Source organism: Ambystoma mexicanum, chromosome 1p (assembly GCF_040938575.1).
Source record: "Ambystoma mexicanum isolate Mex_15411 chromosome 1p, UKY_AmexF1_1, whole genome shotgun sequence".
Classification (NCBI taxonomy): Eukaryota; Metazoa; Chordata; class Amphibia; order Caudata; family Ambystomatidae; genus Ambystoma; species Ambystoma mexicanum.
This window is the reverse complement of record NC_090921.1, coordinates 991158041-991174752: the sequence shown is the minus strand read 5'-3', so window position 1 is coordinate 991174752 and position 16712 is coordinate 991158041. Positions and strand designations below refer to the sequence as shown.

General features: G+C 47.3%; 1 protein-coding gene across 1 annotated transcript in view; it reads right to left on the bottom strand.

Annotated features, from left to right (window-relative positions):
* The window catches only part of SETD6 (SET domain containing 6, protein lysine methyltransferase), a 667868-nt gene that overhangs the window by 100840 nt on the left and 550316 nt on the right, over positions 1-16712 (bottom strand). The window contains exon 8 of the mRNA XM_069654594.1: positions 13840-13982. Coding sequence (XP_069510695.1) covers positions 13840-13982 — 143 coding nt within the window. The remainder of the gene's footprint in view (positions 1-13839; positions 13983-16712) is intronic.

Genomic DNA, 16712 nt, shown 5'->3' with positions numbered 1-16712 from the left:
ATTGATCATGTGGTTTTTAATGTGATGCAAGGGCTTTGAACTTGCATAATATGAGCCTCCTTGTCGTGCCATAGAATACCTAATCCCCCGCACTATCGTGAGTGGGGGTTTAGATTCTATTAAAGACAAAAGGAGGCAAGTATTATTACACCCACCGACCCGATGCTAATATGTGCTCATTTCTTTCAGCTCCCGGTTGAGGAACTTGAGAAAGGTGTACTGGTGAAAGATTTCTGGAGTTTGCGCTTGGAGGAGTTGCCTGAACAGTTCTTCGTTTGGATGTGGACCTCTTTTGTTTCGCTTTCTAGGGCGTCATGTCACAGCTTCAGAAGAGGATTTGTTATTAGAAGAAAGGACATTTATGGGGGTGGGTTCACCCCGATTGGTTCATGGGCTCATGCTTAGCCCCATCTTGGACTGGCTTCCTACACTAGTGTGCTTATGAGTTTCTGTGTTTAAAGAAAAGTGAATTGTTTTACAAAAAAAATGTCTTTGCTGCTATTTGGTCAGTAGTAAAGATTGTTTTGCATAATACTCGCCTCCTTGTCTTTAATAGAATCTAAACTCTGACTCACGATAGTGCAGGGGATTAGGTATTGTGGCATCTTGTTTTACAAAGTTTTCTTGCCTGGAAGTGCAGTGATTTTTCTCTTTACCTTTTGTTACATAAAGCTACATTTTGTATAAAAACAGTGTCACTGGCGTAGTAGGGGCCCATGCAGCCTCTGGGGCAAGGGGGGTCCTTAAAATGGCCCATCAGACTGAAGGGGTTATAGGAAACCTGCTAGGTCAGCAGTATCAGAAAAAGATTCTATTACAGTGGTGTCATTTGTTGACGTGTTTTGGGCATATTTCTACACTTAATTGGGCTTCCTTCCATGAAAAAGAGGAAGCAAGGCCAAATTTCAGTGAAAATAGGCCAAATCTTGTGTAAATCCACAATAATGTGAGAGGGTCACCGTGAATACTCCTTGCCGTAGACCAGTCCACTGAAGCAACCAGTAGCACTTGAACCAAAAGGTAAGCACGTTTCACTGTTTTTCATTGCAAGATTTTGAATGAGCGTGTATGTGAGAAGGTGTTTTGTTAGCGTGACACACAATATTTATAGAGACAACACTGGCTTATCACAGTGATATATTGGGCTTTATGATTCTGGTATATGCTGTGGCCAGAGCTTCATGAAATATATTTGTAGTGATCATCACTCGCATAGTTTGAAGTTGCAGATTCATGCAGGTGACTGATAGTGACCCTACTGGAAAGATTGGGGCAGGAGCTTCATGGAAGTGATTTGCAGTTACCATGCTGGCGTTGATTGTGGTGGCAGCTTCATGAAAGTGATTTATAGCAACCATTGCCCCAGCTGAATGAAAACGCTTGGCAGTGACTTTACTGACAAAGATTGTGGCCCTACCGTCAATGTGATTGACAGTGGCTGCTCACAACCTGGGCGCTGCTGCATGAAAATGACTTACAATGTCAATGCTGGCATGTGAAGTATATACAGGTATTATGCAAACGTTGTAAAATGCTGTGTACTGGCATTTACCAGATTTTTTGATGTGTTACTCCAGAGAACCAATTGTAAATTGAATGGCTTTTTAACCCATTCTTTTCAAAAATGTGCTTGAATTTTTTTTTCAAAGTGTTATATGGTGTTAAACACACCCGACACCATCCATTATTTGGGGCTACCCTCGATACTTCGTAGCACGCACCAATTTGTGGGCGATGTTAATGCCCCTACACTAAAAATGTTCACCATCTGCTACTGACACAAGCTGTTTACAATGTTAGAATCCCCTCACGAGTAGTCCACCCAATTCCAGTCCAGTCCACCCAATTCCAGTCCAAAATCTGTCTCTGCCACTACAATTAACATAGCATTTACTGCTTGCACTGTTGGAAAGGATATGCGCTAAAGAACCTGTGCAGTATATTGTATTCTGTAGTACATGGGTTACTAACATTTAGTATTGAGGACAATATAGGGGGTGACATTGGTTACTAGCATTTAGTATACGGGTGATTTGAGTGGGCTAGATTTGTTAGGCCACAGGCTCAGAGTGTAAAAACGTACAGCACTGACTGATCATTGCCAGTTTCAGAAAAGAATGCCTCATTGAAAGCTGAACAGCAGTGCTTCGCAAAGTAGCGTACAGTGTAACAGCGTAATGGGCATTGAGAATAAACCTTCATTACATGGAGCAGGAAGAGAGGAAGGAGATGAACAAGTTACTTTCTTACCTGGTAACGTTCTTTCGATGGGATGGTCCGACGACGTTTTCCATATCTATGACAGGTAATGTCCACAGCTGTGCTGCTTTGGAAAATCTTTGGCATCTGAGTCGATGACGTCGATGCGCCGTCCCCGAGGACCTCCTCCGACGGCCGACTTCACCCGATGTGATAAGTAGGACGCACGACGCCCATAGCCTCAGTTATAGTTTTTTCCCAGAACGTGTGCACCAGTTTTCTGCCAGTCAGACACACAAGGCCTTGCAGAACGCAAGCTGCAATCGCAAAAGAAATTCTGCAGCGGGGAAGGCAGGGAGGGAGCGATATGGAATACGTCGTCGAACCATCCCATCGAAAGAAGGTTACCAGGTAAAAAAGTAACTTGTTCTTCAAGGGGATTGGGTCCTCCGGCGTATTCCATATCTATGACAGACTCCCAAAGCAGTACCAAGAAAGGAGGTGGGAAAGAATTTAGAACACAAATTTAGCATGCCCAATCAAATTGCAGAATAGAGGACTGCCTTGCCAAAGGCCAGATCCTGCCCTCTGATGGAATCGAGGGAGTAGTGACGTACAAAAGTATATACTGAAGTCCAGGTGGTTGCATCACAGATGTGACGAATAGGAACTCCCCTCTGCAGGGCAGTAGACGCAGCCACTCCCCTGGTAGAATGGGCCCGCAAGCCAGCCGGAGGATCCTTACCCGCCAAGCGGTAACACTCGGAGATAGCTAAAATAATCCAACGAGACAAAGTCTGTTTCGTCACAGCTTGTCCCAAATGCTTTCCAGCGTAACCAATGAAAAGTTGATCGTCCACCCTGACCCGGGATGCGCGAAATATAAAAGCTCAACGCTCTCCTAGGATCAAGCCTCTCCTCTTCCTTACCAGGATGTGGAGGACAGAATGCCGGAAGAACAACCTTCTGGCTCAAATGAAATTCCGAAACCACCTTCAGAAGAAAACGACGAACTCTAAGGACAACCTCGTCCTTATGAAACACAGCGAAGGGTGGCTTAACTGAAAGTGTCTGTAACTCGCTCACTCTGCGAGCGGAAGTAACCGCAACCAAAAACACAGTTTTCAGAGTTAACAGTCTCAAAGGGCAAGAATGTAAAGGCTCAAACGGAGCACCCATAAGAAACTTGAGAACAAGGTTCAAATCCCAACCGGGCACCAGAAAAGGTGACGGAGGGAACACATTAGTGAGCCCTTTCAAAAACTGCGAAATTAAAGGAATCTTAAAATAGGAACACTCTTCAGACGAGCGCTTAAATATGGACAGCGCCGCAAGGTAACCTTTAATGGTCCCCACTTGCAAGCCCCTGTGGGCCAAAGAAAGCAAAAAAGACAGAACCATGGAAATGTCACAATCAAAAGGATCCACATTCTTAACTCTGCACCAGTCGCAGAACTTTCTCCAACGGCAACGGTACAGAGACTTTGTTGCCGGCCGCCTACCCGAGAGCAACACCTCCATCACGTCTTCAGGGAAGTCCCAATCATTATACCTTAACCTTTCAGAAGCCAAGCGTGAAGGTTGAGGGATCTGACCTCTGGATGGAGAACCTGACCCCCCTCCCGTGATAGCAGATCGTCTCGGTAGGGAAGACGACATGGAGGGCAGATGGACAAGTCGAGAAGGTCCGGGTACCACGTCCTCCGGGCCCAAGCCGGAGCAATGAGGATCATCCGGGAACCGAACCTCCGTAACCTCCGCAGTACTTGCGGGATGACAGGGACTGGAGGAAACGCGTACAGCAGTGGGAATGACCACTCCACCGCAAACACGTCTCGTAAGGCTCCTTTTGGAGGAAATTCCCTCAAGCAAAACCTTTCGCACTGCCGGTTGACACTGGAGGCGAAGAGATCCACATGAGGGGTCCCCCAAAGGGCGAAGATCTCCAGGAGAATCTCCTGAGCCAGCTCCCACTCGTGAGAGATCGTGCTCCGCCTGCTCAGAGCGTCCGCCGTCTCGTTGTCGTCTTCGGCCAGATGAACAGCCGAGATCGAAACTTCCTGCTGGATGGCCCAGAACTCAAGCTGCATCGCCTCCCTGCACAGTGGAAGTGACCCTGCCCCCCCCCTTTCTGTTGAGGTAGTGCATAGCCACCGTGTTGTCCGTTAGAATCAGGACACTCTTTCCACGCACATTCGTCAGAAAAGCCTTCAGGGCTAGCCTGACGGCCCTCAACTCCAGCAGATTGATATGGAGTCTGGACTCCGACGGAGACCAACGACCGCTGACTCAACTCGTTGGCATGAGCTCCCCATCCCGTGAGGGATGCGTCCGTCATGATCGTCACCTCCGGCCAGGGCAGCCAAAATGGGGCCCCCTTCATCAGATTGCCTTCGACGGCCCACCACAGAAGGTCCTGGGCTACCGAGGGCGACACCTAAACAGGGTCCAACAGCCTGCCGGAGGACTGAGACCACTGGAGCTTGAGTGCCCACTGCAAAGATCTCATCCGCAGACGAGCCTCTGGCACCAGAAGAATGCAGGATGCCATGAGGCCGAGCAGTCTCAAGAACTCGGACGCTGGGAGATCCTGGGCAAATTGAAACTTGTTCACCATCTGCTGAATGTGAAGAGCCCTCACCTGAGGAGGAAAACACTGCCCCAGGGACGTGTCGAGCACTGCTCCGATCTACTGGAGCCGCTGCGTTGGTGTCAAATGGGACTTCTTTAAATTGAGGGAGAAGCCCAGCCTGTGAAGGGAGTGGCAGGTGACGGACAGATGATCCAGGACTTGCTCGGGAGAGCTCCTCCTGATCAAACAATCGTCCAGGTAGGGGTACACGTGAATCCCCCCCCTTTCCTGAGATGCGCTGCCACCACCACCATGAACTTGGTGAAAACCCTCGGGGCGGAGGTCAATCCGAACGGCAGGACCCGAAACTGAAAGTGCGAGTCGCCAACCGCGAACCTCAGGTACTTCTTGTGCTTGGGATGGATCGGCACATGGAAGTAAGCATCTTTGAGGTCGAGAGACACCAACCAGTCCTGAAGTTGAAGGGCCTGGAGGACTTGAGAAAGAGTCACCATCTTGAACTTGTCCTTCCTGAGGAGTTTGTTCAAACCGCGCAAGTCCATGATGGGTCTCAATCCCCCGTCTTTCTTCGAAATAAAAAAATAAGGGGAACACCATCCCTTGTTCCTCTCCGCTACAGGCACCAGTTCTATGGCGCCTTTCTCCAGCAGGGCTTGAATTTCCTGCGCAAGGAGCGGATCCGGACTCTTCAAAGAGAGGCTCCCTGGTGGATTGTCGTGAGGCCTCTGCCGAAACGGAAGACAGTAGCCGTGGGTTATGATCTCCAGAACCCACACATCCAAAGTAATGGTTTGTCACTCTACAAGATGCTGCGCCAGCCTTCCCCCAACCAGCGTACCATGGGACCTGGCCTCATGACTGAGTGGTAGCGGCTGCAGCGTTGCCTGAGGGCAAAGAGGCAACTGCCCGAGCGGCCTTGGCACCTCGAGTACCTTTGTTTCCACCTCTGGCACTCTTACGATGGCCTCTTTGACTGCTAGCTTTACTGAAGGACGAGTAATAGCGAAAGGAACATCCCCTCCATTGCTGTCCCCTAGTCTGAAAAAGCGGAGGTTGGCGAACTGCAGCGCCCAACGACTTCGCTGCAGCTTTGGAGGTCTGCAACCTCTCAAGGCTCTTACCAGCCTTGCTGCCAAAAAGGTGTTCACCATCAAAGGGCATGTTGAGGAGCCGGGACTGCACATCAGGAGCGAACCCAGACTTCCACAACCACGCAAACCTGCGCATTACGGTGCTCGCCGCCATGGACCGGCTGACATAATCTGCCAAGTCCAAACCCGACTGAACGGCCTCAGACATGGCATCCTTGCCATCCTGAACCATAGCAAGGAAACCATCCCGTTCGTCCCCTTCAGGAATATGTTCAGCCGCTAATGCAACACAGCTCCACAGAGTGTGTGTGAAACGAGACAAGGCACATATGGAGTTGGCCGCCTGAAGCGCCATACCCCATGAAGAAAACACTTTCTTCGCCCAGCTGTCAAATTGTTTGTCGTCCCTATCCGGAGGGATGGTAGGATGCGACGCCTGCTTTGCCGGGGCCGTAGCCGCCTGCACCACCAAACTCTCCGGAGTGGGGTGCCTAGACAAGTAGCAGGGTCGCTACTGGCTGGACGGTATTTTCGCGACAAAGACTTGCCCACTGCCGGGAGACTCTCCGGAGCAGTCCAAGCCGCTGCCACCCTTCTCTGCAGAGCCATATGAAACGGCAAAACCGGGTCAGTGGGGGGACCAAGATCAAGGATGTCCGTGAGATCATCCTGAACGAACTCCCCTGGGGGAGCAGACCAACCCAAGTACTCGGTGACCCGAGACATAAGGCGCCGATATGAAGAATCGGCATGAGTGCCAGGCTCCGGCCTACAAAACTCCACCTCCGGAGAGGTGTCCAGTCCACTGGCATCATGCAGCGACTGCCTCAGGTCATCAAACTGGCTATGGCCCGAGATAAGCTCATCTGGAACCGTAACCGGAACTAAGCCGTCATCAGAGCCTTCATCACCCTCTGAAATGTACTCCAGGCGGGGAGAGGAAGACCCCTGGGGACCAAAGCAGTGCCTGACCTTAGCCAGAGCCTTCCTAGGGGCGAATCCGTGCCACGGGGCCCCTCCGACACCACCGCCTCGAAAGGCGTCGAGGGCGCCGAACTAGTCGGGGCCGGAGTCGACAGAAAAGGCGTCGACGTCGAGCGAATCGGCGTCGACGTCAGCTGCAGCGCCGCCAGCATCCGCGGCGTCGACACAGGCCTCGAAGCCGGAGCTCCGAGCGGGTCTCGGACGACCTAGGCACCGACGGCATCGACGACCCCCTCGGAGGCAGAGCCTCGAGAGAAATCGTCGACAACCTCGGCGCCACAGGCGTCAACGTCTTCTTCGAAGACGGCACAGGATCACGCTCTCGAGCGCGTCGAGGACCGGGACCTGGAACGGCATGGCGAGAACGGCTACCCTTGTCCGAGCGGGACCTCTCCCGCGAGCCGTGCCGACCACCCGAGCCCAAAGGCATATGAGCGGTGTCTCTCGACCGGTGCCGACCGACCCCACTCGGAGGCGCGGACGGACCGGTGTCCTGCGATTCAAGAATTGCTAGCATCCGCTTCCCGAAGGAAGCCCATTCCTCCGGTGTCGCTTGCATGGAGGGATAAGCGACCCGCCGACGGGCGAGTCCTCGGAAGAGGACGGGGAAGGCGACCGATGCCGGCGCTTCCGGGAATGCCTCGAAGAGGTGGAGGAGTGGCGAGACTGACTCCTGGAAGGAGACCCACTGGACTTCCAACGATGACGCCCCTCGAGTCATCCGTCGAAAGCCCCACAGACCTCGACTTCCGGGGCTTAAACACCCGGCCTACCGACAGCTTCTTCTTGCGTTCCCGCAAGGCCTTTGCCGTGAGCGACTGGCAGTCGACACAGTCCGTATCGTGGGCCTCCCCGAGGCACCAGAGGCAGGCGTCGTGAGAGTCCGTGACCGACATCTTGGACCCACAGTCCCCGCATTTCTTGAAGCCTGGACGCGGGGTTGAAGACTAAGTAGACATCGCCACGAACAGGTCTTCACAAAAAACCGAACAGGTTCAACGAACTGAGAATTGAAAAACACCAAACTCCAAAGAGTCGAGGCGTACCGAGATTCACGAAGCGAACACGTTCGCAGAAAAAACGGAACTGAGGCTATGGGCTTTGTGCGTCCTACTTATCACATCGGGTGATATCGGCAGTCGGAGGAGGTCCTCGGGGACGGCGCATCGATGCACGACACAGGTAATGTCCACAGCTGTGCTGGCGTCTGTCAGATATGGAATACATCGGAGGACCCAATCCCCTCGAAACAACATTATTGGGAGGCTGTGGTATGCAGAATTCTGTCCAAAGGTTATTTAAACCAGGGGCTGGAAAGTTACACAAGCTGAATCAGAAGTGGCAGGATGGATGCTGGACGGTTCTGGCATGTGATGAGGTCACGGAAGAGGCTGGAAAATCATAAAGAAAATATACAAATATATAGGTTGAGAGGCGATTTTCTATGAAATGTTTAAAAGAGCGAGAAAGGAAGGAGGGGTCTTTGTTCTTCGGGTCTTTTGGTCTTTCTCAGGGATCTGCCTGGTGAGAGACAGGTTGCTGGCTGGCTGAAAGGAGGGGCTGTCCTGCATAGCTAGCTCTGAGGTTTCCTCTGTTGGGCTGATGACTGGTGCAACTGCACAGCGAGTTCTGGGAGGCCGCATTTCGAATCTGGGGCTGTGTCAGGGCAGAAAGGGCAGTATCGTACATGGCTGCAGAAAGGGACTAGCGAGTCGAAGGTGTGAAAGCCATTCTGAAAAAGAGAGAGCCCTGTGTGAGCATAAATAGGTCAAAACAATCAATTAGTACTGCTTCTGCAAGTTATTTTTTTTTTAATTGGCAAAGTGTCCGAATGGACACTGATAGCAGACTTTTTTATACTTCTGGTAATGAAGGATTAACAAAGTAGCCAGAATCCAAAGTATTAGCTGCCTGTTTCTTCATTTATGCAGAGGGCGATCCCAATCTCGTAACTTTGCTACTAATCCAACGTTATGCAAGGTTAGGGGAGTAACAGTAACTGTGTTCATACTGCATTGCTTTCATAGCCAAAGAGTGATAGATATTTAGGATGTCTACATTTAAAAGGGAAATCGCTTACATTTGAATTGCTATGCTAACCCCTTGAAAAGTCGTGTCCAATACATACACTTGCCATAAATGATTCCATATTTACCAAATATGAGTCAGTTTGATTGCCGGTTATTTCTGATGAGTGAGTATAAAAAGTGCATAACTGTGATAGCATGTGGTGGTTAATGCTGTATCTAGTTTGTTTTCCTTTTGGGTTGCACCTAGAGGTAAAAATGCACATCTATAATGAAATGCACAGTACAAGGTCTGTAAATGTCTTGCTAAGATCCTGTGGCAGAAAGTGAAGTGTCAGGATTTATCCTACGGTGTACAGTGATGGCTGGGATGTTTGGGGGACAGGACAGGAACTGCCCCTCTTGTTTGTACACTAGAGGTAAGATTAAAAAAATACTATCACTTGCTGCGCTGGCCCGTCTGGCAACGTGGTCATAATGCGCATGCATGTTGGCACAGGCCGGCTTGGGTATCTGGCTCGGCCTGCACTTCTTTGAGGAGTTGGGGACAGTGGGGGCTCTGCAACTCTCACGGGGATCGGGGACACATTGCGTTATGCCACTGCACAGTGTGCAGACGTTACCTTATTGGATATAAATTTTAAGTGCAAAATGTAACCACCCAACTTCACCTGCAGAATTGGACTTGGGTTGCTCCGTTACAATGTCACTTAGATCGACTGGTGAGCTTGAGGGAATCACTAACCCTAACTAAATCGGGATGATACACTTAAAGACCCTGACCACGGGGTTTGAGGGAAATCTCCCCTACACTCCTCAAAGGAAGAACACTTTCAGGTGCGTTTCACTTTGGGGTTGTTCAATGTAACTGCACGAAACCTACCAAAGAAATTATAGACCAGAGATTTAATTCATATGGAAAGTTTCATGATATTCCTTTGAAGGGGGAACAAAAAACAGAGGGTGGTGTCTAAAAAGATGCATTGGCCATGCAAACTCCACTAGGACATTTTTGCTTTCACCTACATGAAAAACCGCTAGATAGATTGAAAGCCAACCGGGGTGTGAAGGGGTCTTCTGATCACACTCGAGACCTTCATTAGATCCAATGATGTGATGAAAAGCAGGCCAGTGTTTTTTTTAAAGAAAGGAAGTGACCAAAACTGACAGCTATCTGAGCTTGTAGACCGATCTGCAAGTTACAATAGCACAATTGCTGTGGACATGGCAGAGTCTGCAGACTTTTTGAACACTCAATCTTCATGGATACTTGAAAGAGCCATTAGGATTGGTTTGGGCGAGGCTCAAGAATGAGCCGGCCTTCCTTGTGGTCTACAGATTTAGTGATGGGTATGCAGATTCCGCTGAGGCAAACACCAAGGTTGCACCTTTTTTAGAGGATAATCCACCCCTTAACACAGTTAGGGGGCTTTTGTGGGATAGGCTATTCCCCCAAAAAGGTATTTAATAACAGCAGTTTTGTAAATTTCAAAATTTGTTTATACTTTGAGTGAATATATATTTATTTTAATTAATATGGCACAATGGGCCCTTGAGCTTGGTATCCGGAACCGAATTATCCTCCTTGTAAAGCACTTTTAAATTCACCACACCGCTGTGTTAAAGAAAGGTCTTCTCTGTCCACCCCACAACCCCTGCTCAATAATTTGGGGTTCTAGTGCCAGCCGGTTTGTAATGTATCCTGGGTGTTTGTTCCCTAAAAGCGTCACTAGACAGCAAGGAATTTAATTCTCTCTCCCTCTATTCCTGGATTGAGCAATGACAACAGAGTCGATTGACCAGCATTCCTGCATTGCCAGGACCTATTATCCCCCTGAAAAACTAGTGCTGCGCCTTTGAATTTTTGTAGGTAGAGAGGACCCACCAGTGAGAGACAGAAAAATGAGCCACTGACAAAACATTAACATGCAGACTGTAGGTTCTCCTAAGGCAGGAGTCTGCAATATTTGGCCGGCCAGATGTTTTGGACTACAACTACCATCAGCCGTAGCCAGCAGAGTAAATGGTGGCGCATAATGGAAGTCCTAGTCCGAAAATCTGGAGTGTCACAGGTTGCAGACCACTGTCCTAAGGGGATTCAAGCTATGTCACATGTATGTATTTATTTAAATGTATACAGTGCTAAAATCAAGGCCAGATGGCATCTGGGCGCTAGAAAGAGACCAGAGAGAAAAAGCACAAAGCAGGAATTAGTTCCTAAACAGTAGAGTCTTTAGTCGCTTCCTGAAGCTAAGGTGATCAGGTATTTCCCGGAGTAACTGTGGAAGGGCATTCCAGAGCATAGGTGCCCAGACGGAGAAGGAGCGACTGCCAGATCTGGGCTTACGAAAATGCGCGAGTACTGGAAGATTTTTGTCACTAGAGCGTAACATGCGTGAGGGCATGTATGCTTTGAGTTTCAGCTGCAAAAAAGTAGGACCAGTCGAGTGGATAGCCCAGTGAACCATGCACAACATTTTAAACTCATGACTACGGGGTTACACTCATGGGGATGCCCTTCCAGAGAGCACCCACAACATACAATGCAAAAATGTATAGTAGATTAGCCTTCCATGAGTGAGAAAACCATGAGGATGTTAGTGATAGCCACTCACAAATTTAGGCATCTGTTAGCAGAGTCCAGGACAGATTGAAAGAGGTTGGTTTAGGAAATTAATAGTGTTCGGGTAAAGAGAAAGTCTTAGAAGCCTCTTGGCCTTCGGCTAAATGAAAATTGGGAATATTCTGATTCGTATCCCCCACCCCCACAAAGCATCCACAGATTCTATTTTCAGACGATTGTCAGAGTGGGCACCTGCTAAGTATATTGTATAGCAGCCAGAATGTAACTCAGAATTTCCTTCCATCTAATGCCAAGTCCTGTAATTAAGTTAGTGTTTGTGAAATAAAACAAAATACAAAATATAATTCATATCAGTTTGTACACATTTTTGGGTTAATATAGTCATTCAATTAGGAGCCTGCATGCTCATAATACATTGAACTCTGATAAAACTATCATATATTTAATCTGTGTGGGATTGGTTTCTTTTATAATTGTGGTCAACTTCATTCCTGAGAAAACGTATGGCGTACCCAGCCATCCTCATCTTTAAGGTAAGTAGAGGCACATTTTTTCAACTCCATTATAAATCTCTTTCACATAGTTCTGCTGCAGGCCGGGGTGTTTGACTTTCTCCTCTGATATGTTTATCTCCAGTGTCATTTGTGTGGCCCTCTCCAGTTGTCAGCAAGTTAGCATTTCACCTCGTTCCTCCAAAATCAAAAAGGGAGTAGACTAAACAAATTAATGAAATCCAATAATTCTTCTGGTTTGGCCCATACAAGACAGATCCATCTTCCTTATATTGCAATGAACATGGATGTCATCTATACGAAAGTGTCACCCAGTTTTATGTCCACTTAAGCAATTGTATCCTGCTCGAAAAAGGCACTACACCCACAGTCATTCCACTAATTAGCATTGCAAACACCATTAGTCTCAGCGAACAGCTGAAAGGTCAAGTGTTTGCCTACGACATGGGGCAAGGCTTCACATCACAACCTCAAATTCTTGTGGTGCCTACTCATATTCATCCTTCCGACGGTAATACATTTAGTACCATTAAATTGGGTAATAGCCATTATTACAGAGCTTAGGAGGAGGAACCCAGAACAAAGTTATGCATTCAAATCTGATTAAATGATCAGCAGGTGGGAGGATACAAATAAAGGGCCCTCATTCCAGACCTTTTATAAAGGTATTGGTTTGAATCAGAGCTTGACACCTCGCCAGTTGGGTGGCACAAGACTAAAGAGGTGAGAGTAAACAGCATGGTCTATCATCTTTCCGGCGTCCACCCTGGATCTTGCAAAGATCTTGGGATTTATGCTAGGCTTCAGCACCTCAGACATAGATGAGTAGCCCCCACAAAATGGCTCCAGTCTCTCAAGTAGATAAAACCAACCCCATAACGCTTCTAAAAGGACTCCTCAGATTTCAGTCAGGACGGGAGCCACTCTACTAAGTGTATCCTTAAACACAGCGCAGTCTATAGAAACTGGCAATTTGTGAAGCAAGTAAAGTGGGGTTGCCAAAGACCAGATCAGCCCATTTTTACCAAGCAGAGCTAGTGGGAGGCTTGAGGGACTGCACAAGGAGGTTAAATTGTGGCCTGGAGTCAAAGCCAGAATAGGGAACTAAAGTGAAGCAATGTAAGGAAAGAACAGAGATGGATTTGTACAGGTTTAGATTATTTTCAATACTGGAAGTTGGGCAGTGTTCGAGAGATCACTTTTTGAAGAGAGGGCAAGGGAAACAGTCCCACTCGGTTTGACCCTGAAAGGCTTTCTCCCCCTCTAATAGGTTCCTCCAATTGACCTACATGTGCATGTTGAACACTTGCAGAGGGGGCTCAGAGGCACCAATGATATCATGCAGCTTCTGATATTGTTGCGCATTGTCCTTTTAAACACTTACTGTCCATGTCGGTTGGAAACCACTGTAGATATCTTGACTACACAGACACTGCAGTCTTCCCTGGAAATCTAGAGCACTTTTGAAATGTGGTATCACACAGTGAAGAGGGTTATGGAAAGAATGATTCCAGTCAGAAAAATACTGACGCCATACCAAAAATAAATCTAAGGCAATGTAAAAAAAGCTTGCAAAGAGACACCAAGAAAGGATCTCCAAATTAATGGTGGGTTTTGACACAAACCTTGAAGAATCATGCCATTAGTGGCGATTGGATGTTTGTGGAAAACTAAATAAAAAATGATCCAAAAGCAGAACATCGAGGGAATCCTATTTTTAAAACTAGGAATGTCAAAGTGACCATTGAGAAAAATTCCACGACAGGGAAATCTAAAACTAAGAACTCCTGAATACTTCCTTCTTTACATCTTACACCATATCAGACTTGTGAAAGAGCCTCCCACTCACCTTCAGCGTTACAGTCAGCTCTTCGACGGTCAGCACTTCCTCCTGCCCAATCACAAAGGCACCTTCCTCACCCACCATCTCCATGTGGCATAAGAAGTTCCACATGTCTGCAATCCTTGCTGACTCCATTTGACCTTTTGCACCTGATGAGTGGGAAAAAGCAGAAAAAGAGGAGAACGATTAATATAAAGCTATGTGAATTACGAAACCATCAATCAGTTACAGATCATACTTAGAGCTTCTTTAGAGCAAAATTCACAACGCTGAATATATAATCAAGGTGGGGGAATGACCAACCATGGGCTATCTGGAGGAAAGAGGTGACAGTCAAACAGTACAGAAGGAAGTAACTGATTAGTGCATTTTAGGAGATAGTATCTACTGCCATACAGGGCACACACCTCAAATAAACAGTATTGTGAAACTGACATATGGACTATACAAGAACATGTCCTTACCTGCTTACTAATCTCCCCACCCAATACTTTGCTGCCTTAACTCAACATATAAACATATCAGTGTGTCTATTTGCAGCGAGTAAAGGCACCATCCGCCCATGCACATTCAATTCCATACACATCCCCCAGAACTAGGCTCTGTGCCTTTAACATCACTACAAATTTAGTAAAATTAGGATGGGCCAGTAGTGTAGGGACAACAAATCAGTGTTAGTGAATGTACAGCACAAGATTAAACAAAACAAAAAGTGATGATTGAAAGGTTCCGAGTTAATCATAATCCCGAGATATAACCTAGCAGTTTGGGCTGAATTGCTCTTGTGGGGTGGGACCAGGCCTGATTTGCAAATAATTGTTACCTCTCTCTAATAGCATGGCAGGCTGATAAATGATGGTCTGGGGGGTTGCCAAGAGAAAAGGTTACGATTAATTCCAGTAATCAATGTTCTCTTGCCAGTTTAAGAGCACTCAATTTTGTTGCTTGTGTTCATCTCTCCCCAGTCCAAATGTAAGGAATGTTGCATGGTGTTCTACTGACAGTCCACACTGGGCAACAGCATCTAAAGAGAAGCACTTTCAGAAATTGTGTAAACCGAGCGGTTATGCCAGAGTGAGCATGGCTGGTCCCAAGGATGGAAAAGATTTGAAATGGAGACACCATCTCAGCACTCAAGACACCAGTGAGGTATTTTTCGATGTTCATTATCACATCATGCTTTCTCTTATATTGCTGCTTTTGGGGTGGGTAATTTAAACATAAATTTCAGTGCTTCGATAACATTTATCAAACTCAGCACCTGCTACTCAGATGTTTCCTTCACTCCAGTGGTCATTGTTTGTCCACTGCTGACAATACAACTCTGCATATCTGTCTAAGGTGCGAGAGGCACATCACACAGCAGAAGATTGCCTCTTGTCTCCAGGTTATAATATAGGAGTGTTGGGTGGTTTTTCAGGACCACTACTGGAGTAGGTGGCTTCTGTGAGACTGTTAGATAAGAATTGGTTCAGTCACACTGTGTGAGACTACACAACACTTATCTGCTTGGTATTAGGTAACCCACCTTTTGGTATAAGTCTGTACTACACAAGTTGGTAGTGTGACTGAGCAGCCAGGCCTATCTCAAGAGGGGTAAATGTGAGCTGAACAAACAAAATCCGTAAATACAAGTAGCCAAGTAACCCTTACACTCAAGGTTTCAGCTATAAACACTTATTTATTTAACATCAATTTTTAAATAAGCGTTCATTAAAAAGGCAATTTGTTGTAACAATGTAAACAGACTCTAAAATTACTTTTCAGAATCAAAACAAGTTAGTGGATAATGTTTGGATATGCTTCTTACACAATTCCTACACCCTGAGGTGACTTCAATCAGAAGGACAGTAATGGCATTTATATATCTCATTAGTATACTTTGCAGATTCTAAGGTTGCGGAAAGGAAAGGAAAAAAGGTTATACAGCTTCTCAGTATATGCGAGGACAACTAAATCTACCAATGAAATCTAGATGAGCCTTTCTCAGCAGTAACAGTAAACAAGTTACCACCTATGAGAGACAAACAGTATCAAAGTCAATGGACTAGAAGAGTCTTCAGGGAGCCAGGTCAACCAAAGTCATTTGGGACACAGTCTATGGATCTGATTTACTTCTTAGATCAAAGTCTTGCACAAAGTTAGACAATCTTTAGAGAAATCACTTGTAGGGTCACAAGCTGTTATGCCTGTGAGAAGATAGTTAAAATCAAATCTAAAAAGTAAGCCAAAGCAATTCCCAACTGAGAAGAGCTTGGCTGAAAGGCAATAAGGTAAGTACCCCAAGCCTAAACAGTAACTCTGGTTTGAAGAAGAATCGTCCAGCTGGATTCTGTCTTGCTACAGTGGTGCAAACCCTTGTTTCTGAGCCTCAGTCGTGGGGACAAGAGGAAGAACATCTGGAGGACTCCTGCAGTGGTACTTGAGAGGTCGTCGGCAGCTAAAGACTCTTCGGTTCAGCAGCACTTTGCGGTTTCAGCGCTTAGCAAACAGTACAGTTGCAGATCTTGGATACCGGCCGGACTCTCTCTGCTCACTCCGTCCTGCACTATGATGTGGGGACACTGGATCTGGAGGTCCTGCTTCTGGAGGGTCCTTAGGAGTCTCCTGGAGTTCCTAGCCGGATTTGTACCGCGGCAGAATTTGTACTCGACTATGGACACTCGACCCCTGGCATTGGGCTCCTGAAGCAACGTAGAGGCACAGCAAGTCGGGGATGGTGGTTCAGTGGAGTTAGTCTCTGGGTTAGTTGGTCCCACTAGCCCAAGGGGAGAAGTCGTTCTGTCTGGAGCTTCTCTGTCAAGGTGAAAAAGGAGTTCAGCACAGCAGCAGGGCTTCACCGGGCAATTAAAAGGTCCAGGAAGTTGCAGCAAGCTTCA